The sequence below is a fragment of the Lates calcarifer genome, linkage group LG6 (assembly GCF_001640805.2).
Source record: "Lates calcarifer isolate ASB-BC8 linkage group LG6, TLL_Latcal_v3, whole genome shotgun sequence".
NCBI lineage: Eukaryota > Metazoa > Chordata > Actinopteri > Centropomidae > Lates > Lates calcarifer.
The window spans coordinates 5,332,455-5,358,778 of record NC_066838.1 but is presented as its reverse complement, the minus strand read 5'-3'; the positions used below and the strand labels follow the sequence as shown (position 1 = coordinate 5,358,778).

General features: G+C 39.5%; 1 protein-coding gene across 2 annotated transcripts in view; it reads left to right on the top strand.

Moving 5' to 3' along the window:
* The window catches only part of LOC108882657 (vitamin D3 receptor A), a 71,236-nt gene extending 60,509 nt beyond the window's left edge, over positions 1-10,727 (top strand). For both annotated transcript variants that reach the window (XM_018675301.2, XM_018675302.2), the window contains 3 exons: positions 212-363; positions 1,000-1,116; positions 2,226-10,727. In XM_018675301.2, the coding sequence (XP_018530817.1) occupies positions 212-363; positions 1,000-1,116; positions 2,226-2,479 (523 nt within the window). In that variant the 3' untranslated portion in view covers positions 2,480-10,727. The remainder of the gene's footprint in view (positions 1-211; positions 364-999; positions 1,117-2,225) is intronic.
* Positions 10,728-26,324: the final 15,597 nt, after the last annotated feature.

The window sequence follows — 26,324 nt, the reverse complement described above, 5'->3', positions numbered from 1 at the left end:
GCGCAAAGACAGCTGTTGTCCCTGATGTTGAAAAGAAAAAGAAACAAAAAGAAGTTGAAGCTGAAGTAAAAACCGAACCAGCTCCATACACCTTTCCAAGCAGGTTAAATTAAAAATGTGTGAATGTGCTTTAAACTGACAATGCTACTTTTGGACTGTAAACATGTTTTCAGTCACTCATACTGTATCTGTGATTATGTTCATATTCCAGAGAGCTGACAGCAGAGGACCAGATCGCTCTGTTGAAGTCAAGTGCCATTGAGATCATCATGCTGCGTTCCAACCAGTCCTTCAGTCTGGAGGACATGTCCTGGAGCTGCGGAGGACCTGACTTCAAATACTGCATCAGTGACGTCACAAAGGGTTGGTTGCATGTCACCGTCCCAGTAATGAAACAGGATTAGTGGCTCTTGGTCATGTGTTTTAACTGCACTACGTAAACACATACAGTAAGCAGCATGTTTGGACACTGGTACACATGACTGCTCACACACAGCATGTTAGAAACTTTGCTTATTGATCACACATCCTCTCAAAACACAGCTCCCTTCTACCTTGTTTACCAAGTCCTCTGAAAGTTTCCATGAAGGCTGCAACATAAAGCACCACATTGATAAAATGCAACTGTGCAGACAAGTACACACTCTCCAGGAGAGAAAAGTGTTCATTGTTGCAGCAGATGACACAGCTGTGATGTTTTTTCCCCAACCTTACATAACAGAGTCTTACAAGGATCACCCACACATTGCTTTTCTACGCACACTTGCACATTACGACGAGGTTTTGACTTCAGGTATTTTCATTGAAGCAATAAAGCAGCCACAAACACACATTCAGTGCTTATTCACTCTCAGATGCAGGACAGGAAGTAATGTTCTCTGTCCGCAATGTATAAATACACAGAGAGAGCAATGATTCGTCTTTGAAGCCCACTGCTGTGCAAAGTGTATTTCCCTGCCATAGTGAAAGATGTAACTGACTCACTGTGTCGTCTTGTAGCGGGTCACACTCTGGAGCTGTTGGAGCCACTGGTGAAGTTCCAGGTTGGTCTAAAGAAACTCAACCTGCATGAGGAAGAACATGTGCTGCTCATGGCTATCTGCCTGCTCTCCCCAGGTACTGCTTGTGTGTGTATTTGTGCATTGATGACATAGATGTATTTTCAGCTGAGTATAATTATAAACAATATATATAGTAAGTACATATAAGTATAAACAGTGGAGCACAGGGTTTGTGCTGATGTTGCTGAAGATTATTTTTGATCTAGACTGACACGCGCACACTAACACATGAAAAAGATTTTCCTGAAAGAGAAAATACTCGGAAGTGAATATTTCAGAGCTTTTACTGACGAGAGGAAGACAGTGATTTAACTCAATCACTGAATGAGGTCATTAAGGAGGGCTACTTCAGGAACAGGTGATGCTGATTTATTAACCATCTAAAACATTTCAAAAGCCTTTTGTTTTTACTGTCTGACACTATTGTGAGTCACTGTGTCAATGTGATATCTAGATGTCTCTACCTCAAGGCTTGAGGAACATTATTCCACTGCAGTCTAAGTACCAAAGCTTTTTAAGTTCTGATCCACCTCCATCCACTCATAAGCAGATATTTGTAGTGTGTCAAAGACCTGTGGACATACATGCACAATCAGTCAATATCAAATTGCGTAGTTTTTTTTCTTAAAAAAAAAAATACATAAACAAGTGTAGTGCCACTCACATATGGCCTGGTTCATCCTGAAAATATCAACATATGGCATAAACACAGTGATTATAATGACTAAGTGAAATGAAGTAGTAAAGAAGTAAAACCAAGCAAAAACAGTATGTGAATTCAAAGGGCAGAACAGAACATTTTCTAAACATGTTGGGAGCACAACAACAAAATGGGAAAGAAGATGTATACAATTTCAGCAGGAACATAAACACGAGTAAATACTGTAACCAGTCAATATGAAAATAATTACATGTTGTGTGATCTGTTTTCATTATTAAAGTATAGTTGAGGAAACACTCTGTCTTACATTAAGTTCAACAGTGAACACACAGACCACAATTAAAATTTGCTACCTTAAAGCAAGCATTTGAAAAGCAAAACAACAAACTGCTCTGACTGATGTTCTTTCTATTTCCATCCATCCACCTTCCCACTTCAACCCACTTTACACTTCACCCTCCTTTACTCTTTCCCTGCATTCCACCTTCATTGTCCAATGTCAGATCGTCCAGGTGTCCAAGACCACGCCCGCATTGAGCAGCTCCAGGACCGTCTGTCGGAGGCACTGCAGGCCTACATCCGGGTCAACCACCCGGGCGGACGCCTCCTCTACGCCAAGATGATCCAGAAACTGGCCGATCTGCGCAGCCTGAATGAGGAGCACTCCAAACAGTACCGTTCACTCTCCTTCCAGCCTGAGCACAGCATGCAGCTTACCCCGCTGGTGCTGGAAGTGTTTGGCAGCGAGGTGTCATAGCAGAGGAGGAGGCAAACACGTACACATGTACACCCTCATCACACACAGGATTAACCAACCCTTACCGCCTTTTCCCCAAGAAAACCCCAGCCTTGATACATCCCTGGATGTGTGGGAGAAAGATGGATAATCAGATAGGTAGACAGTAACCCTCACGTCTTCATTATTGGCCCATCCTCCTCCTCCTGACCTCAAAGAGCAAGACTCAGATATCCAGACCTCTGGATTTATGGATTTAAGACACCTGAATAGGCTGTGGATTCCTACAGCACCTGGACAGAGTCTGCAAACACAGTACCACATTACATTTGACTGCGTCGTGCGGATATCCACACTGATAGACCTCTGGAACAGATGAACATCCTAATTCTCTCTACATCCACAAACTCCAGATTTGCCTTTTCTCATCACCACCTTCCCCCAGACATCATTTCTGAATTCCTGCCATTTTTTTTTACAGTGGAGACAGCTTGATGGATGTGACCATCACATCTTTTTTTTACCGTCATCCTCCTAACATTGCTTCATGTTCATCATCATGATGACAGACAGGAATAGATACACAGATTTACATCTATTAACCATGCTGGCACTTGTGAGGTACAGATAAATTGCTAGCAATGTTACTACACTAGTGTTAGGTAGCTATAAACTATTGTTTTTTTGACAGCAAATACATCCAAATACATTAAACATCAACATGGCAAGCTATGGGCAAGCTTACAATAATGTAATGGAAATACTTTGTGAAGATGAAAGGCTAGCAGATGTTTTCTTGCTAAGCCCTGTGTATCTGTGTAGGAGAGGTCTCGGATGGTCAGATGAAGTGAAGAAAGGAAGTTTAAGTAGGAAGTAGGAATGGTGGGAAGAAAGGTGAGATTTGGAGGAATGAGTTGAATGAGGAGATTGGATAAATGGAGGGAGATGCTACGATTGGAATTCCCTGTTCACAAGACTAAAGGGAATTTCACAAAACAAGAATGTATGTATAATGCTATATAAATATAAGTGATACATATAAGCTGATATATATAAATATATATATAGATATATTTAAGAGAGCAAAACATGGTTGCTTCCATGGAAGCAAATAGTTCTGAGTGTTGTACAATGTAGAGGATTTGGAAGCCCCTCCTCAGTTGAGTGTGTATGTGTAATCTTTCAGAAGACAAATGTATACACACATAAGAAAGCGCTGAGAAGTGTGTGAGGAGTCCTTCTATTTTTGTGATGTGTGTACAGTATATGAGAATATTGATGGACCACAAGGGGGTGCATGAACAGGCTCTGACAGAGGGTTTAATGCAGGGAAGCACTTCTCTGTTGGATTTTGCCGTTATTGGACCTGTGAAGTTTGTTGAATGACATACGCAAATACAACGTCATGTTTCATGGATAGTGATTATCCAAAAAAATATTTGTTCGGCTGGTTAGATTGCTGCTAAGACAGTTAGAGCTAGATAGTTGGATATGAGCCAACTACCGGCTGTTGCCTCAGGGAAAAGTTTGTCTGATGATATTGTGTACTTGGTGTTTACGGTGTGTGTGGCGTACGCTTACAATCATGAGACAGAGATTGTTTTTGAAGCTCTAGGCATCACTGTGATTTCTAATCATACTAAATAACAGCATAAGTAAGCTACAAATGAATCTTTTTAAAATGATTACTACAAGATTGTCATTCCTAAGCTTCTGTACAAAAAAGAAAAACTCTTATGGTTTGCATTGTCCTACAATGCATTACAGATCATTAAAGTTAAAGATGACATACCCATTAAATGGCTACATTTAAAAATACAGTCATCTGGATTAAAACATTGCTTGATTAATCTCAGCCTTAAATTTAGTTTATTTGTATTTTTCAGGGCAAAGTGAATATTCTACAGACAGTAGCAATATACAGTAGTTGAACAATGTATAACCTATATGGTGTTTTTGGAATTAAATCCCTTTGATGCTCTTAAGAGTGGGACAGAGTTATTAAACATAAGAAAGAACTTTTTTATATTAAATATAAAATCAAGCCTCATACCGTTTTGTCACATGTATATCATTTCAACACCAGCCGCATAAGCGAGGTTTAGGATGTTACTTTTCAACATCACTACATTTCATATCATGTTTCTGCTGACACGGTGCATGCTCTCCCCTCATGCAGGCCTGGATCACCCCCTTGTGGACAAACTTTGTAAATACCACTTGCTAAGTCTGTACATAGTTAGAGATTAATGTAGGCAAAATACTAAGAGAATTCAATTGTTGATGGCAAAATGCTCTGGAGATACAGCACTATATGCAATTAGGAGATGGACTCTTATGTTGTATTCAACTAGAATGTACAGAGGTGGCAATCCTGGTGAAGTTACTGAGTTGTTTCAAGGGGCACTGAGGAAAACTGTCAGACTTGGGTTTGACCAGCATGGCTTTTTGCAAGCTGATATTTTTGACTGAAAGTGTTGGTTGCCAATATTCACAAATTCAAAATAGACCAATCATCATATCAATAAAATACTGGTATTTGGTATATCACAGACAGGTTTCACAGCACCTTGGTCATGGCAAACTGGCCAATATAGTCCCCAATGATGGACCAGCATTGGTCCAGCCCTGTTTTGGATGATGCTGTAACTGAAATTAACATTGGTGCAATGACTCAGAAACCTAATGTGTTAAAATTGCAAAGGCTTCATGTGATTGAACATTCCCAGTGGTGATTGTGTTGAGCATTCCAACTGACTGAGTGTCATGCACCATCTACACATGAAACTCAGTGTGAACATCCTTAACTCTGGCAGCCTTTTAAATGCACCCAGCAACTCAGTATGTTACCACAGGAAGTGTCCTCTCTGTCCATTCCAAGCTTATGGATGTACGTCTTTTCTCTCTCTCTCTCTCTCTCTTTCTAAAGTCAATCGATAAGCTTTTGACAATTATACAGTATATCCATAATATTTTCATTTTGGTGAAAATCTTTTTTTCCCTCTGTTTTCTTTTGTTCTTTTCACGATTGTCAATTTTAATGTATGTCAGAGTTTGGTGTCTAGCTAGTGCTTGGCTTGCTACGCTGGGACACCGTTTTAATGAAGCAGAGATGAGCAAAGTGAACTCCTGGAGCCTTTTCCAAGTGCAAATGAACAAGCTCTCCTTCCCTTGTTCCCTTGATCTCAACCCAGTGTACACGGAATAGCCCTTTTGATGTGGCTTTACCCTCTTGTTTGGACAAGGAATGGACACTCATTCTCCTTTCTTTTCCCTAATGGAATGTCAAAAGACTTGTCAGTGCAGCCATGTTATACCTGGATCTGTAACCTGAGGGGAAGGAATATGAAGCTAAATCTTTGTTAATGGAAAGGCAGTCCCCAGCTCTGTATTTAGAAAAAGATACATCTGCTTTTCCAGAAGCAAGATGTCCAACACAATCAAGTGATCATGAACTAACACTGCCTCAACTGACTGACAGGATTTAGCCAGTGGCAAATTGTCGCAGCAACAGCATGGGCGTGCCTCTTCATTCATCACCCAACCATCTAACCGCCTCTTCTTCTGCAATAGCCAATTACAGCAGGATTTGCTCTTCATAGCTTTAACTCGGCAGCCAGCCAGGCTCTGCTTTTGGAAAACTGTGGTGCACCAAGGGCTGATGGGAGTCTGAGATTTAGCGGAACAGCTGCTGTGGAACTGGACAGTAGATGATGCATGACAACGCTGAAATGGCTCCTTTGTCCTGTTTTACCCAGAGAACCTTTGGATTGGACATCCAGAGGACTGTGTAGAATCTGTATAGAAGATTGTTGGAGGTAAAGTATTTCTAAAATGAGAATCTCCACAGGCAGATGTAGTGACACGCTGTACAGACAGAGTGCGCAGTCACTGACAAGGTGTCGCCTCCTAAACCCAAAGTGTGACATTATCTTTCTCACTACTCTGTCTCACATCGCAGCTCTTGAAATTTTTTAAAGAATAGTAGTTAAATAAGATAAAAAAAATGGACTTTTTACACACAACATCAACACCTACATTATCTGTTTGAAAGGGAATGCAGGAGTGGGTGACGGGGTGAGAGTCTGCTCAGTTTTAAGGGTTCTGAGACATCACCTATGTAACTGCTCTGATGATGGACATTTTGTTGATTTTCCTCTGTGGATAATTTTCTGTTTCCATTATTAATGGTTAAGTTTTAGGTTGTACATGGAGAATGTTATGCCCAAAAAACAGATCTAGCTTACCATTTTTACTGTAATGGTTAACACGAGGACCGTAGCTGATCCTAGAAGCCATTAGCACTCAAATGGACCCAAACAACACTGAAGTCTCTCTCCCTCTTACCCCTCCTCCCCTCAACCCAGGTCAGCAGCTGCACCTCAGTAGCCTTACTTACAGAAACCTCACTCAGCTGGAAACATTAAACAGATACCTCAACAATTTACAAAATGACTTTTTACAATAGCTTTTAAGGGAACCAAACATAAACTCATAGCGCACACATACACTCAGACACACTACAACTCTCTCCTCAATCTTTGCAGTATTTTTTACATCTTTTACATCAATCCCTACAGTGAACTAGTTGCCAGTTGTTGTATGAAGAAGATTGTCCAGTAGACTCCTCTTGCCAGTAGACCAGTTAGTATACGAGTGGATCCCAATGTTTCTAAATGTTAACTGTCACTCTCCTGTTTTTCTGCTTCACTCACTTGAAACCTCATCTCTGCCTCATTCTGTCTCTTCTGTTTTTCTTGTCTCTACAAACAGATGACGTGCCGCTAAGCTTTGGCACTGCGTTTAACCAAACATACTACCTCTCCCTCCCACACACACACACACACACACACATATATATATATATATATATATATATATATATATATATGTATGTATGTATGTATGTATGTGTGTGTGTGTGTGTGTGTGTGTGTGTGTGTGTATATATATATATATATATATATATATATATATATATATATATATATATATATATATATATATATATATATAGTCTCAGCATGATTTTGTTTATTATAAAGCAGTTGTTTTTATTTTAACACTAATTTAGAAGGGTTTTGTGTATATGTACAGTATATTCCTTTTTATCTCTTTTCTCTTTTCAAATGCTGGATGATTTTTTACCTCAAATCTCAATATAAGCCTACAAATCTCAAAGTCAGTAAATCAGAGGCCTCTTAAGCATCACCTTGCCACTAGAGTGTTTAAATGCATATTCAAAACTTTTCATTGAAGCAAGGCTACCTTCACATAGCAGCTCAAAGTGTCCACATTCTTTCCATCCTTTTATATATGAGACAGATGTGATATTTTCTAACTGAATTAATTTGTTTAAAATCCATCTGGACAACATGGATCTGTGGAACCACGACACAAGTTAACCATGTATGCCAGATCAGCTAACTATTCCTTTAAATAGCAAACCAAAAAAACAATCTTCATCAAAGCAGACTTTTTAAAAAAGGATTTAAAGAGACAGTCATCATTTAAAGGGTATAATAAGGGATCTAAGGCAAAGCAGACTTGAGCTTGGGTTGTTCAGGCAGGCTAATTCAGAGCATGCCAGGACGGAGCTGAAACCTGCTATGTGAATGTATCATAAAACCTCAGTGGTGGTAAGTCGATGTGGATCTGCTCATCAGTGCACACTTCAGAGGCAGCAGTACACCAAGAGAATTTGGACTCTACTTTGATGCTACTAAACTAACAGGTGTTGATGTACTAAAATGCCACCTGATTTGGCCAGAAGACATTGTGTTTGTCTGATGGGACTGCACGGAGTTGCCAGTTGTTCTCTGGGCTTTTTTGTTGAGTTCAAAGTGCCGGATTGATGCTGCTCAGTTGAAAACCTCTCCATCAGAGTTGTGTGAGTGCTTTCAGCTTTATACAACTGTTCAGAGACAAGAAGCGGAGGTCCTGGCATTGATTCATGCTGACTCAAACAAAGGGAGTGGTAGTTTGACTTTGATAACTGCTCTGTCCTAACATCTAAAAGGTAAAAAGCAGTGGCTGTGGTCTGGACATGGCACCGAATGCAGTGCTGTCTCTCAGTCAGCTTTGCTTTTGAATCACAGGTTTCACCTGTGTGTTTCTCTGTAGCTTTCCTTAAGGTCTGATAAGGGTTTGTAACATTGGGATCCCATTTTAGATGTTCTAGATACAAATAGCGCCTACTTTTTGTCTGCTCAGCAGCCAGCCGAGGCTCACATACCCGCTCTAGCCCAACCTCAGCACTCTGCCTTCCTCTAACCCCCGCTAACTCTGGGTCTGAATCCTTTGTTGCTGCTCTCACTCAGTTTTCAGATAAACAGGCCTTCAAAATATATGCTGTGAATAACACACCAAGCCTTTAGTGATCACTCTTTGTATTATATTGACTAATGAATCACATTTCAGCTCACAGCATGTGGAAGTTAAGGCTCTTCTAAGGTTCATTTATTACCATCAGCTGCTGTTGATGGAAAGCTATGAAAATTCGCAGATTAATTCAGTTTAAAATGTTTCATATTTAACGATATAATTGTGCATCAGGATAGTATCTGATTCATGGCCTTTTGGGAAAAGGATGAAACCAAAAAGTGACACCCAATTCACTAATTTGGCAAAAAAAGTCCTTTGAAACAGATGCTTATTTTCTGATTAAATGTTAACACTGAAATCAGTTGTTTTATGAAAAAAATGAAATTCAACAGACTAAAATTAGAATTTTAGGTGTTTTGTTGACAGATTTTTGAATAGATCTCAGTTTGGAGTTAAGGTCTCCTTCTGAATGATTGAACCTGAGGAGAGCAGGTAGATAGAAAGTCGGTTTTTCTACTGTCGTAACAGATGGATGATTGTCACTCAAGGCAAATTGTCATCTGTTGCTGTGATTGCGTTTCTCTGCTACCTCTTTAAATATGCGCTTGCTCATACACACGTGCACTTAAACAGCTGCACTCACAAACATGCACTCATACGGACTGACTGAAAAAGACAGACACTAAACACAGCACACAACACACACACTCAGACACACACACACACACACACACACACACACACACACAGACAACGCACACTTGTGTGCACTTCTTTCTCCCTCACCAGCAGTTTTTGCCAATGATGCACTTGTGTTTTTGTCTCTAAATGCTCTGCAAAATGTGTGATGTCGAAAAATGATTTGTTGTCATCATCTTTTTTTCTTCTTTTTTTAAAAACTCTAATCTCTATAGTAAGATCTGGACTAGCCAGGTGATTAGAGATAAATTGAACATTAATTCATTCAGTACATATACAAAGCTTCATGTCTAAAAAGAAAAAAAAACATAAATGCACATATTGCTCAGCTCAGTTGTACCTTGGTGTGCCTAGAACCCACAGCCTTATTTTGGGACAATATCAGGGGTTTAAACCAGAATACAGGACGATCTGTCTTTGTATTACTGATGTTAAGACAGTTTCATCAAGTTTTAGTAGCTGTTTTTCCTCTCTTCATATCCACACATTTGTTAGTTTCTTCAATTGTTGTGTCAGGTGTATGAGTCAACAGTAGCTCGCTCGTGGGAGGTGCATGTGACAAGGACGTGCTACGTCAGTGTTTCTCTGCTGGTTGTTCTTTTGTTTCATTCAGTATTTCTATTTATTTCCCTTGACTGGTTTTTCAGTGACATTTGGTTCTTGTAAAGCCTACCTGGTTGCTAAAAATCATATGTGTCAAATAAAAATCTCACTCATTGTGCTGATGCAACAGAGTCTAATGAAATTTATTGATTTATTTAATTTGACTTAATTTAATCTTGTTTTTAAGAATGCCCAGCAGACTGTGACCTCCCATGGCATGACCTATTCTCATCATTAGGACGACAAAAAAAAGTTAAATCATAGTTGAGCTCAGTAGAGTCCCAAGATAAGTACTTTTACCCTCACACATGCACACCACATTGCAGTAAAACTCACCAGACCTCAGTGCTTCTAGCAGAAAATCGTCTTTTCAACATATACAGTTGCCATGGCATCGCTGTTGATGGCATCATCAATAGCCCTATACAAAAAGAAATAGTGTTATACATACAGTACCTTAACCAATGTCTGTCTTTGTGGTTAAAAATCACCGCCTGTTTTTTGTGTTGCTCTTTTCTTTTTGCTCTTCTTCTCTTTGAAGTTGATCCATTGTACTTTGATTACATGCATTGTATGTAGTAAAATACTGATAATGTTTTGGGGAAATCACAAATAAAACAGCTGTACATAATGATGCAAAACATCCCTTGTCTTCCTGTTTTCATTGTGTTTTGTCTTAAGGTTTGTTGTGTGTCTATAAAGGTCAAAGGGTTAGTTCACTCAGATTAAATCAGTTAACATATTTTATCCGTCTGAGATGCATATCTCGAAACCACATTTTGAGGTATCTGTGTCGATAGAATGGATATAAATTTCCCCATTGTGGGACTAATAAAGGATTATCTTATCTTATCTTATAAGTGGCATTTCTATTGTGATGTTAACAGCATAAAAAAATACATCAAAAATCAAAACAGTGACATCTCTTTTCAGAGATTATGTCTCCATTCCTCGTAATAATCCACAGAGCTGTAAACAATTCTGGGGACTATTTCTTTGGTCAAAGCAGTTCCAGTAAAAACTATGCACAGTAAGGTATGTGGGTTATTCAGACTAATTGGGACAATTTTTCCAGGAAAGACACATTGTTGTTCAGATATTTAATGTGAGTTTATGTGGTGTGAGCACCACAAGTCAAATTCCTTTCACCTCAAGTGTTTTTATAGAATCATTAAAATATCCAAAAGTTCAAAATAGACACTTTTTATATGCATGGAGAAAAAGACAAAGCATGATCTCTGCACATCAACTATATCTATAGAAGAAACATATAGAGAAAAGTATGAGACATGTATGTATGTTCAGACTTACCTTTTGTTTTGCCTGGGAGGAGTGCGTCTAAAGATGAAAATGGTGCACATATATGCTCGTCAGTAGAGGGCAATATGATGCTGTTGTAGTCATGAACAGCTAATGGACTTTTTTAAGGGGTCTCTGTATGCATTAGTATGTATGTACATACACAAGAGAAGTAGCACTACTACACATTTTTTTTTAATTTTCCTTTTTTTTTTTCCTTTTGGCTTATTTAAAGTCACAATTTTGAATTGGGTTTTAAATTTCATTTAATGTGTACAAACCTGTGAATTTTTAAATTGAGCAGAAAGAAATGGAATTTCAACTGTTCAATCTCAAATATTCAGAAAAAGACCAGCAGCTACTCTGGATTGGAAATTGCATTTCAAGCCTCTAACTTCTCATTTTTCTGCTCAATGGCTCTAATCTTTTCTTTCTGATTATAATTGATACCAGTGGTTCCTAACCTGGGGTCGAGACCACAGATAAGTGAGAAAATGCGTATAGTTCTGCTACACAATGTTATGTTTTTTTTCACATTTTTTCTCAAATAGCTTTTTTCTTGTGAAATACTGTGCACCTTTAACCACCTGTGAACATTTAACTAGTTCAGCCTTTTTCACTTATGTTATTATAGACTCATCTGGAAAGTCTACCACTACTTTTTTTAATGAGTATTTGATATTAAACTACAATTCATTTATTTTTACATAAACATTCCTTTATTTCAGGTTAACAGTATTATTGAGGTGTTACTGAGCAGTTTTCCTCTAATCAAATACAAATACATTTCTCTCTTAAGACTTCAAATTTTGTTAGCAATAAAGTTTCTGTGATTAAGTTATTAAACTGTTGCTTTCTGAGCAATTTCAAATTTTACATTTTTTCAACTGAGAAATGGCCATCCGCAGCAGTACTTTTCAAATCACTGTTGTTAGACTTTTAATAACAGAGTGACATTAAAGCTGTTACATTCACTTTCCTCCTGATGGTTTGTTGGTTCTTCACTCCCCCCTTCCAATGATAAGACACCAGCTGCGGCATGATGAGAGGAAAGAGGAGGAGACAGTCTGTTTGACAGGATGTACAGAGTAAGATAGATAGAGCTGAACAGAGAATAATTCAACGAGAGATGGTGAGCTTAGACATCTTGAAGTGGAATAATCATTTTAGAATTCTCTTTGATTTCAGACAAATCTGACACTTCCTTAATTTGCTGTTGTGTTATGACAAACCCCACCCGACTGGCCCTCTGAGCAGGGTGAAACAAACGCCTGAGAGTTATTTGTAAACCCCTACATGACCCAGGTCTGGGAAGCAGGAGGATGACAGAGTGCCGGGCCTCTCTGTGATGGGAGTCATCCAAACATCATTAGGACAATCCCCTCCATGTGACCTCCACAGGAGACGCCTCGCATGCAGGTCTGTGGACTTCTCGGAAAGAGCGACAAACTAGGAAGAACAATGAGAGATAGAGGAGGGTTTTAATGGGAGGATCATCAGGGATCATTGAGTCATTTGAAAGCTGGTATTTTTGTGATTACTAAGTGAATAGCTTTAAATTAGACAAATCACATGCTGAAAATTACAAAAAGATATCAGTTTAGTGAGGATTTTCCCTCGTTTATGCTAATGACACATCTCCTCATGGTTGGATGACTGTGTTTTTCAGGCTTGAAATAAACTGCAGTGAAGCCGCCATCAACACTTCCACTATATTGTGCTCATTGCGGTTTTCATAATAACTGCTTCTCCCATATTAAGTTCTCCTCCGACCGCCAACCAGATGCTAATGGCTCACACTGCACTGTGTTGATTGACTATTATATCACTGGCTTTCACAGCTCATATAAAGAGAGTTACAGTTAGGGATGAGACAGAGAGCCAGGCGTCTGAAGTGTTTCTACAGCCACATTCCTGCATAATTACTGCACACAGCCATGTTGGGAAACGACTCTGACACACAGAGACAAGCAGAGGCGTGAACACACACACACACACATACATACACAGAAATGAAAGTGTTATAAACATCATAAACTAAAATGTGTATGACTAGCATTCCTTAGTCATATCCTGCACGGTGACATGTCTTTACTGAAATGTTACAGTGTGTTGTAACGCTGCTGCAAATCAGGACTTTGAAAAGTGATGATCACTCTGGTAAACTGGAGATCCAGCTAATACCACCCTGAAATAATTAAAAAAAACACACTCACACGATGAACATGAGTGCTGTTTTCTGTAACCAATTACAAAATAAGCTTTTTGCCAGTTTGGTTGACAAGGGAGGGGCACATATTGGTTTTTGGATTCCAGTACCAATGAAATGAAACGAATTACTATGCAGGATCTTTAAATTTAACCATTTTATACCAAAAAAAAAAAAAAACAACGTATTTCTTCCAGAATTATTATTCCAGAATATTTCTTCCAGCACTGTAAAGCCTCTGAAACCCTAATGAGACACTAAAATGACTGTCGGAATCCAAAATATTACTTCAGTTATTTGTTAAAGGATAACGCCGTGGTTTATCTATGTTTTTCTTACTGTCAACAAATTCCATGGAGAAAGCAAATCCAACAATTCAGACCCAGTCCCATTCATCCCAGATAGAGACATTAACAACAGGTTCCACATGTAGTTTCATTTTTAAATAAAAGCTCATCCATCCATCCATTATCTATACCACTTATCCGTTAAGGGTCGTGGGGGGGGGCTGGAGCCTATCCCAGCTGACATTGGGCGAGATGCGGGGTACACCCTGTACGGACGGCCAGTCCATCACAGAGCCAACATTAAATATATATATATATATGTACATACACACACACACACACACACACACATTAATACATATTTGGTGTGTGAGTACAGTACTTCTGGCCCCAGCACAGTGTAGTGGCTTAAAATAAACTACAGTCCTTGTGAAAGAACATGTCCCTCAGTGCAACAGTGTAGCTCATTGGTGTGTTTTTAGTAATTTTGAACAACAGTTTGAACAACAGAAATATACAATATCACCAGACTTTTCCTGTAGTTACCGTGTTACTGACTTGAGTTAATGACTGGCTGCTGATGTGACATAGAAAGTCAAAGTGAATCATGCCTGCTACATCCCAGATGCACTTCACTGATAATATGTGATTTTTAATTAGGAATAGTAAAAGGAAATGGGCACACATCATTTTTTTTTTCCATGTTATAGTATGTTACATGGTTAAAAAATAAAAAAAGATAATATTGGCCCCACATGTATCAGCCCTCTCCCCAGAAGGGAGTCACATCCAGTATTTCTTAGTTGTCTCATTTTCACATCACCATTTCCCTGTGCTGTACAGTGTTTCCCAGTGGAGGAGGAATGTTTTGGTGGAGAAGATTCTTGTTTCTCCAGCCAAGTGTCCGACATCCACAGCTGTTGCGGCAGACAAATGGAGAAGGAGTTGAGTCTTCAATATAGCATTTATATTTATTCCTCCCATTTCTCACAGTTAATCAGACGCATACTCAAATAGCCTGCCATCTTTACACAATAAATGTAAAATAGTGGAATGTACGATGACACCCCCCCCACCCTCCGCTTCTTACACAGAAATCCAGAGGAACTCAGGACTTTTTTCTCTTCTCCTTCATGTTGCTTTGCTGGTGTGATTTTGGAATAGTGGAAAATTAGGTGACACAGAGCATCGACTGTCTTTTAGTTTTTAATGTATGTCTTGAGATGTTTGCAAATAGAGGACAGAATTTCTTTCTGTCATATTAGAACCATAAGTATAACCAGCTGAGCAGATATCAGTTGTTATCAACTACAGATGCTGCTGGTGTTTGATTTTCATAGAATAAACATTTCATCTCTATCTACAGCACTACAAAATGTGGTGTCTCTGTCATCACAGATTTCCTGACCTTATAGAGAGAGGAGACAGAGCTGGGTGATAATTCTGGATTGGTTCATCACAAAGAGTTACTCCTTTCACTTTATACATAGTCATTTCATCTATTGTTATTATAAAATATTAAAGATTGCAGCTTTAAATGTATGGTGAAACACTGATGTTAACACACTGTATGACAAATATCACACACTGCACATGTTCTGATTGTTCTTCCAACAACTGATTCCAGCTGGACATAATATTCCTGTGATCACACCAGTGAACAGAATTAGTCTAGATTTCTTGAAAAATATGTTCATTTCATTCAAAATTTTAGCTGTACTGTTGGAAACCTTGGGATCTACAATGCTGTAGATTTGAACAATCCCTGACTGTGAGACATGTGCTGGTACTGATGTAGCTGTATGATGACCTGCACTTTTTAGATGGCTGCCTTTTTACAGTTGTATTTTATGTGTATTGTAGCTTTAAGAAAATGGTTTCTGTCTCTTTCCTCAACTCTTACTCTCTCTCCTTTCCAAGCATTTACTATAGTTACATGAATATAAGGTCATTAACTGACCATGCTACACATTTGTTCCTCTGTTTGATGTTACATGCTTTTAGAGAACTTCTCCACTTCTGAACTCAGTGACTCGGTGAGCAGCTACAGTTAAATGTTGTTAATATGAAACTGAAAGTTTGGGGGCGGACGACAGGTTTTGTTTTGACCCAGCTGACTTTTTTAAGAACTGAAGAGGGGAAGGGGTTCTATTATAACAGGAGTAGAGGAGGAGAAAGAGAACAACATGGAAGGAAAGACAGAGTTGAAAAGGAAGAGGGGAGAAGGGAAGGAGGAAGAGCAACGAGGGAGAGGAAGCATCGCAGAGGATGACGGAGGAAAAAAGGAGAGGGGGATCATAGATGAAAAAAGAGAGGTAGAGAGAGGCTGAGGAAAAGGAGGGAGGTGTCGGGTGAAAACAAGAGGGTGGGGTGCATAAAACAAGGAGGATCATGGGGTTACAGAGAAAGAGAGAGAGAGGGAAAGAGAGAGAGGACGAGAGAGGTTGCGGTAACACTGCTGACGCACATGTGAAACATGGAGGGGAGGGAGGGATGGAAAGGAATCTCTGGCAGGGATCACCAAACCTCGAGACGAGGTCAGAAAGCCACTGGCGACATGATGAACACACACACACACACACACACACACACACACACACACACACACACTAGAGTCGGGGTAGTAATAATAACAGTAATAATAGAAGTTTAATAGGTGATAATCATCGATAGGGTTATGATCGTGAAAACCACAAGGAGTGACGGAACAGAGGAGCGAACCTAAAACCTCTCTCTCTCTTGCCTTCTCTCTCTGACACACACACCCACACACACACATACAAATACACAAACACACCTTTCCACTTTGAAGTGAAGTGTTGGTTTCTCTCTCTGGGACAGCCCTCAGTCCCTGTTACTCTCTCTCTCTCTCTGTCTCTCTGTGTGTGTGTGAGTGAATGAGTTTAGGGTTGTGTGTGTGTGTGTGTTTATGTGTACATGCATTTTGACATTTGCCAGTGCGTTGAATGGTTTATGTTTTGGTTGTTTGTGTAGCTGTGTTTGACAGTTTCGTTGAGCGTTTCTATTGTGCAGCTTTTTACTTAATAAATCACACACACACACACACACACACACACACACACACACCATTTTATGTCGCATGTGATTTGTCCAACAGTGGGCACACACACGTGCAAATGCATGTGACGGTATGTGTGTGTGTGCCTCTGTCTGTGAATGTTCACGTGACCCTACAAGTGCTTTTATTTTTGCATAAGTATTTGAATAAATGTGTGTGTGTGTGTGTGTGTGTGTACAGTATGCATGCAAGTAAAACAGACAGTCTCATCTATATGTATTAAGGGTACATATGTGTGTGTGGTTGCGTGCTTATGCGAACATGTGTGTTCTGGCCAGTCGGAGCGTGGGAATGTGGTGAAGGATTTCTGTGGTATTTTTAATGTTTGTTATTAAATATTACCACAAGGGACCACGACCAAACCCCAGACACTCCTCCTCTGCTCCTCCTCATCCTTCTTTCTCTCTTTCTCTCTTTCCAACCCTCCTCCTCAAATAACAATGAAACCTAAAAGGCTCACCATTTGGTTTAAATAAATCTGACACTTTAAGAACAGGCCAAACAAACTAAGTCAGCACCAAACTATGGCAGGGGTAAAAAGTTTAAATAACCAGGGTAACACAAGAAGGCAAAAGTTTAAAAAAACAAAACAAAACAAAACGAGTGACACACAGCAGCAGCAGGTGGAGACATTAGAATGGGAATGATGAACAACAGGTCACACTCACAGGCTATAAAGGAGAGATAGAGAGAGCCATGTCATGACAGGTATCTTTAATACATTCATTGACACTGAAGTGAGAGTTATGAAGTAGGAGTAGGTATTAGAACGTGAATATTGAATGTACACCAGGTCACCAGAAACATTACTCCAAATAAATGATAATGTTGCTCCATGTCTGATTAAATAAACAACTGTTTGCTAACAAGTTGGGCATATTAACTTAAAACGCGAAACATGATGAATGTTGTGTTTACATCTTGTTTCCAGTGTCCCCAAGCAGTGTTTGGGGTCTGTTGCTAACCTCTTTCAGAAAACAGATTTGTTTCCATTTTACTAAATGATTTAATCCACACCAACTGCAAGACACATGCTGATGTGCATCACCACCAGACCTTATGTGTTTTCTAATCCTCCAAGTCTTTTACTTTTATCCCTGGAGCACTTTTCACTTTACAGTGTCACTATAGTTTTATTTCCTCCACCCATGCATGGTGGTAGGTCTAATGTCTGTCAGCCCACATTAGTCCAGAGTTAACAATCAGCGCAACCAGTGGATTGATTCACAGTCCCCAGAGTATATATCTTACTAACGTTGCTTTATGTTATTACATTGCGTTATTCTGTGACCATATTAAGTCTTCGCTTGTTAGATGCTATGGCTAGCAGTTAGCTTAGCTGAGCCCAAGTCCACATGAGGCTGACAAGTCTAGCATAACCACTGGTTGCCTGGCAACCTCAAGGTGGATGACAAAGAAGTCCAGGAAATCATGTAATCAGTGAGCTTTGGAGGTACTGATAGATTCTTTTAGGCTACCTTTGGAATGAGCCAGGCCAGCTCTTTTCCTGTTCTCAGTCTTTATGTTAAGCTTTTTTTCCCCCTTAAAGTCACCCTAATAGTGGATTACCCTCAAAAATAGCTAAAGGAAATTTCTCTCTCTCTCTCGCTCTCTATTTTTTTTAAAACTATCCAACAGTTAAGTTTTAAGTTTAAATCAGTTATTTTGAGCATATACAGTGAATCTCCTATAAATACTATATTAATGTTAATTAACTTGTCATTAAAGGCCAACATTAAAGGTGCTGCTTTTGTTTTCACAATTGCTACATAGCTAACATTAGCATAAACAGCTGTTTAAGAAACGGCAGCGTTAGAATTCAGTAAACTGAGTTCAGGATATTCTATTTCATGTATCACTTCTTCTATATTTTAACTCCAGTTTTTACGTCATGTTTTCTGTAAATTTTATCACATGATGGTCAAGTAGCTTGAGTCCCATGAGTCACAGTGGGAGTTAGTAAGTTGAAAATACCAGATGGTGTGATGATGTGTTGGTCCAGTTCTAGTCATAAAAACAGAAACGGGAGGACTATGAACAGTGAGAGCAGTTTTTCCAGCACTAAGCAGAGTGAGCGGTGTGGAGTGTTTATCGGATCCTCCTTCTACACTGTTGATCCCTCTGTAAGATAACCAACCGGGTTGTAAAATCAGACTGAGTCACTCCAGCTGAGATGACTATCATCTCTTGGCTTTTGTTCTCATCTATCTATCTATCTATCTATCTATCTATCTATCTATCTATCTATCAGAGTACCATAGGGGTCCTTAATCATTTCCGAGAAGTTCACATATCAGAGATTAGAAGATTAGAGATTAGGTATTAGGTATTGTTGTTGTATGAAGATGGCTATTTTCTTTTTTTTAACACCACTGATTCATGTAGTATATCCCACCTAATCTGTAGACAGGTCATTAAACCTAACCACACTCAAAAAAATCCTCCTCAAAGTCAACATCTCATCAACTTTGTCTTATTTACAAACTATATTTAAGTGCTGTAAAAATTAAAACACTTGAGGGGCTTTGTGTAAACCATAAACCAATTTCAACATTTTTTCTCTGCTGCTTCAGTGTAGCACTTCATTCCTCTGCAGTTTGAGTCGTCTGGCATTGAGCTACATTATGCTCTGTTGTCAGGGAAGAGAAGTTCAAGTTTTGGGTGGAGCTGACAGATGGAGGGATTCATACCATACAATAAACATCTTTTTTTTAACATGCCAAATGCAGGACTCATTATTTCTCTTTTCCTCAGTGGAGCTCTTCTATCCTTGAACTCAAAGACCATCTTAATTCAGTTTTCTTTTTTTTTTCTGTTTCTGTGGTTATATCTACAGTTTGAATCACAGATTCAATCCAGCTTGAAATTTCTGTTGTCTGAACTGGATGGTATTTGTGTCCTTGTAGTAAAGCATGTGGTTTATTTCCTGCCAAGGCAGATATACAGCAGACCAGAGGTCATATAAACAGGAATTCAGACATACTCTGCAGGAGGGCCTATTTTTAGTTTAATATGAGGACTTAGATTTTTCCTCTGTTTCCCAGAAACAGATAATGGAACACTTTCAATAACATGAGGTAACCTTTCTGGTTCTGGCACAGTTAATCTTATCGAAACATGTGTTTTTAGCTTTGGTTATGTGGAGATCTCTGTGTCATTGTGTCGTCTAATAGTTTACTTTTCTTTATATGTTAAGACATGATTTAACTTATATATCAAGGCATTTAAAGGATGTTTAATGTGGTATTCAGGATGTGTTTAAGCCTCAGAGTAGTTTAGAAAAGACACAACTGTTCATTGACCCACACATGATATGGTGCATTGATCATTTTTATATTGCAGTCCCTCCAGTCAGTGTATTTTTCCTCCTGTGTGTGTTTACAGTGTAGGCATGTTTCATACTTTTGACAGGAGTCCTCACATTCCCCCATCAGCCCCCAGTTTTCCTTTTTATGTCACCCAATTCCATCTGTTCCCAACTTTCTCCATTCCTCTGTTTGTTCCCCTCATTTCCGACTTGCTGCCTCCCAGCTATCTTTCTTCTTCTTTTTTTTTTTTAAGAAGTATGTGAGAGCGCAATCACGGAGACTCCAAGCTTTTCCGCACAAGCAGCCAAATTTATCCTTGTGGTTTTCCGCATGTTTATTTTGGGTTTTCTTGAGGGACGACATATCTGCGGGAAAACCAAACGGCCCGGAGCGGGTGCTTTCCCTCTGGGGATCATCTCGGCTCAGGGTAAAAATAGGAAAGTCTTTTTTGGGAAATGGAATTAAGGATTGGTGAGTGACTCCCGAGGGTCCCGCTTTCTCAAAGCTGGGACAGGACGGGAGAGATCATCACTCATTTTTTCCTCTGTTTGTTTGTTGTTGTTTTTTTAATCCCTCTCTTTCCATTCCACAGTGCATGTGAAAACAACAATTTGGGGTCGTGTTTTAGACACAATAGAAAAGCACCACAGAAGTCGTTTTCCATTTTTAATATCACTGTAATTTCCCAAAACAATTAGCACCAAAACATCACATAATTACTTTACACATAATTACCTCAACAGTTTAAACAAATCACTCTGTCTCCTCTCCCACTTATCTCCTCTTTCCTCTCTATGCATCTGTATGTAAATCTACTCTGAGGGAGGGATCGATCTCTGTCATCCCTTTCAAAAACTCTTCTGCACTTTCCCCCTTGCTCTTTTTTTTCCTCCAATTGAACTCGATGGCTGTCATTGTAGGATGTGTGTGTGGGTTGGGAGGAATTCTGGGATAGGAAAAAACCTCCTCCGCTCTGACTTCTTGGTTTGACCTGTGTTTAACATGCTGTCTGCTTTGGTAATCTACTACTACTACTGCTGCTGCTGCCTCTGCAGACATGGAAATTGTTCATCTGCAGGGTGGGCGACCTGCTCAGATTGCACCAAGGGGGAGAAGATGGGCGGGTGAATTGTTTTGCTCACCCGGATTTCACTGCAGCTAACCTGCGGAAGCCTTTATAATATTTCACTCTGCTGATACTGCCTCCATCCAGCAACTGTCATCAATATGATGGAGGGTCCTCCCTGCAAAACCTTTGACCTTTGATAATTCAATCTTCACTTAAAGGCAGTGATGTGAGTTTTCCAACCAGTGAAAGAGTTCGGAGGCTCGCCTTGCCATGAAGCTGTCAACACATGAGAAAAAGAATTTTATTACTCCAACTTTTAGTGTAGAGTTTTAGTGTCTCGTGATGGTCACAATCCTGCAGCTGAACACAGAATATTTGCAATTTTTCAACATGAAACTAATGAAATTATGTCTCCATCTCCTATATCTTATCCCTACTCTCAGCTTACTACAATACCTTATTGTTAATTGATGGACAGGAAGAAGCATTAACTCTTTAAATCCATTGTGCTTCTGTTCTGTGCAAACTATGACAACTGAAATCTAAAAACACCATGCGCTATAAATTCTGGCCTTAAAATACCAGCAGCTCAAAGATTGAAGAGGTCATACAGTGTATGCACATGACTCTCAGCACTGTTTGGAGCTTTTTAAAAAATAATAATAAAAAAAAAACAAACAAACAAACAAACAAAATCAAACATAAAGCAACACTTCACAGATTTACATGATGAGTACTCAGCTGTGAACAGTGTATAATATCTTTGAGCACCTGATACTGAGTTGACCCATATTAGGACAAGATCAGGATATCTCATGGCTGCTTTGATTTCACATTATTGTCCTGAACCTACTGACAGTGCAAGCTAAGAGAAAAAATAAAAATCAGAAGTTAGTTGTCTTATTCCTAATGATCTATATCTTATGTGTGGGTATATATATGGTACAGTATAATATAAGTGTAAAACACATAACCTAAGAATGTTAGTCAGATGTCATTCATTGTCACACGAGCTGAATATAAATGGACAAATCATCTCTAAGTGTGAAGCTGAAAGAATCACATTCAGAAACAATAATATTTGTTACAGTTTAGAAACAGAGGAATCAACTGCACAACTCAGAGATACTGATAAATAGTTTACATTAGTTAAAGGTAATGCATACAGAAGCAGGCAGGTGGAAGTCAACAACATGGCAACCTGGCACAAAGGCAGGATCACTACAGCAGGTGACCAGGAAAGGGCTGAAGGACTGGGTTACTGCAGGGCAGGTGGGAGAGGCTGGATCTGACATGACAGGACAGTTAGTGGAAATAGCAAAGGGTGGGGAAATGAATGAAAATCAAAGGCAAAAATGGATGAACTGTGACCAATATTGAAGTGATCATTTCCCATCTCATTCTGCCTTGATCTGAAATCTCTGCTCATTATTGCGTGGGCAGATGTGTAAGTACTGTGAACAGAAATTTAGCTGGAAACGAAAAGGGGATGTCTGCGGTTGGCAGATGCTGTTCTGTTGGCATCAGCAGATGTTAGTATGATGCAGAGTGCAGATATGTGGTGAACTAAGGGTGATTCTGTAGTATAAATGTACTAACCCCAGGATCATAACATTACTTTTAAAACAAACAACTACTTAAGCCTAGCACTAAATTATTGATATACTGTATCAGATGTGATGACCGCTTTTACTTTTCTGTAGTAAGTTGCCTGTAAGCAGCTTTATGTCCACGTCAGCACTGACCACAGCTTTCATCACTCAGCCGGTCATTTGGGTGTGGTTGGGACTCAGCAGGCTGCTGTCACTGTGACTAATAAGAAACATGTGCACATACACAAATATAAACACATGTACAGAGTATTCTCTACTGCACAAGAATACTCACGCTAGCGTGCGCACAGACAAGACTCCTTAAAGAGGAGGCTGCGCAGTGTTTGCAGGCAAAATTCATATTCAAAACATAGTTTGGATTCTGTTTGATATACAAAGTGGTTGTGCGAAGGCTGCAGCAGTGATTGGAACCAGAAACCAGAGAGAGAACGTAGAATCAGAACACCTAGAATGAAGACACAGAGTGCATTAAAGTCTGACATTTCTGTTCTTGAAGCTTTGTATGGCATCACAAGAACATGATAAGCACACATTCTAGGAATACTTTGACATTTTAGAAACAGGGGATAACAGCTAGCCTAACCCCCTCTAAAACCACAACTTGTCATCATAGATGAAACAAACAAGATATAATGTTTCGATTTCTGAGCTTCAGAGGTGGACAAAGCCAGGCTTTCCAGTATTTTTGCTAAGCTAAGCTAACCAAGCTCTGGCTGTATATAGTTACTGTGCAGACATGAGAGTGGAATCAATCGTCTCGTCTGACTCTTCAAAAATGTGAAATTATGCCATTCTCACAACCTAAGCTCGTGGTATGAGTATGATTATGAGAAAAGAAACTAAATGGCAACAGGGAAGTAATATGAGGCATAACTAAACAATACAATGCCAAATGATAGAGGGACAAAGAGGGAAACTGCCTGACTGCCACTTTAATTTCATCAGGGAGTCAGCCCAGGTGAACTGAATCTCCCTAACGACCCAACTCTGCTCTGCAGGAAAAGGCTGTGAAGTAGGTAAGCTTTTCCACAAGAGACACAACCAGAAGGCCTTTTTCACAGAAGACCTATCGAAGTAGGAAAAGTACTGGTGTATAGAATAGAATTACTAATGGCTGAATTCTATTTATCTTTTTCATTTTCGGGTTTTCTGGTTTCCTGGTGCAGTGCATGTTGACTCACTGTCACACTGTCATGACCTCTGTTTTACCTTCTATGCCAAGTCAAAATGTCTGCTCTGAAGAAGGCTTATGGTCCAGATGAGCTGAATTTGACAAAATGCTACTTAACATTTCATGAGGTATTGATGCATATTCTGTGCTATATGTAAGTTTTTTTTTCATTACATAACCATCATTAGCATTATAAGCTGTTAACTTACTAAAAGCTTCAGCCACTGTTGTGTTTATAAGACAAGAGGTTAGAATACATCTTCTGGGCAGAGTTACCTCTTCATCCTCTCATATTGGACTGGACGCTACAGTGACTAACTATCACAAAGTAGTATTATGAGACAGGATGGGCCGGGGCTCACTGCCAACTTCAGCGGAGGAAAAGAACTGATAGAAATAGAAGCAGAACAAGAGTTAACATTGGCGCTGCATTGAATTAGCTCTAGGACTTAAGTTTGATGCCGAACTCGCATATTTCTTCTCTAGACTGGTGAGAAAAAAGCTATTAATGTCAATGTTAGATATGTAGTCTTAGCACATACTTAAATATAGCACCTTTAAATCCTTTCATTCAAAAATACAGTTTAATATGCTGAGATAAATTTATCAGTTCAGTTTTGTTCAGTCAAGTAAAGACTGGCTTTACAAAGCAAGTTAGATTACTTCACTCATTTTTATTTACCTTAAAAACAATATGATTTTAAAAGCAACACAATGTTTATCTTCAGTTTCTCCAGACACTGAATTATTAGTTCAGCTGCTTTCATCATCTGAGACTGACTACCCCTTTAATCCTCACAGCAGAGTGAAGTGCATTCTGGGAGTTCAGATTTTGTAGGTTAGGACAAGGTCTCTGGCCTCTGACCTGTCAGAAGATTAATGTGTTTTTAAAAGCAGCACAGTGTTTTGTTAGAACTACTGCTTGACAGACTTTGAGGTTTTAATTATTTAGGACAGATCTTATTCTCATTAGAATGGGAAAGTGACTTTCACACAAACAGTGTTGCATCAATCAATCCTACAATCAGTTTGTTACTGATCTAACTGCCTCATATCCACCATTTCAGGGTGTGACGACACATGCTGGAGTCTATATGGATTCTATATGGGCCTGAAACTACCCAGATCCCACAGTGAGTCCTGGTCTAGAGAGCTGTAACTGTGTGTGTGTGTGCTGCCACAGAGTCAACATCCCTCATCAAAGAGGAAATGACTTCACGAGACTCAGAGGCCTCTGCAGTGCCTTGGGGGAGGACTGGTATGCCCACATACACACACACACACACACACACACACACACCTGCAAACCCATACAAGCATGCATGATTGTGCACAGCAGGCTGCCACACACAAATACACAATTGCAAGCATAAACACAAGTTAATGCACATGCATGCTGCAGGAACACACATTTAGGTTCTTTAAATACACACACTCCAGCCTGTCACCTACCAGGTTGGGTGCTGAGTGTGTTATTTATTTTTGCTAGCCTGTGTGAGAGTTAAAAATGGAATGTTTCAGCTACATAAAACACTTCCTGTTTTAACGACTCCCTCACTGAGCTGTTCCCTCAGCTAAATAGTCCCAGAGCACCACGTAATGACAGTCTGACACACAGGGAAAATGTGTGTGTTTGTGTCTGAGTAAACTGTGTGCATTCATGCATGGTTATTCTTTGTGCATGTATGTGTTATTGCACATTTTCCCCGCCAGTCTGTTTGCTAGTGTGGACAGTGGTCGACAGTCTTGTTGTTCTTCTGTGTGGTGCATTGTTTCTTGTCTGCCTGCACTTTGTTTGTGTGTGTGTGTGTGTGTGTGTGTGTGTGTGTGTGTGTACACATGTGTAATACCACAACAACAGGAAGAAAGCACTGTGCTTCATTTGGACTGTACCTCAGGACGGACATTTTTATGGTACTAGACCACATTTACATTCAGATGCTCTTAAAATAGCACCCACACTTTTTACAGTATTTATATTTCCTCAGACCACAGCTCAGGACCCACACTTGGGCTACAGGTCAGACTCCTTCTGGGTGCCCAAGTGGGTCTCTTGAGTCAATAAAACACTACAGCAGTAATCACACAGAATCTTACTTCAAAAATAACCTGGGTAGATTTTATCAGGCAAAACAGGATGGTGTGTCCAGAGTGACCCCACTGAGCTGCACACATAAAGCACTGCGCACATACACGGGCCACTGC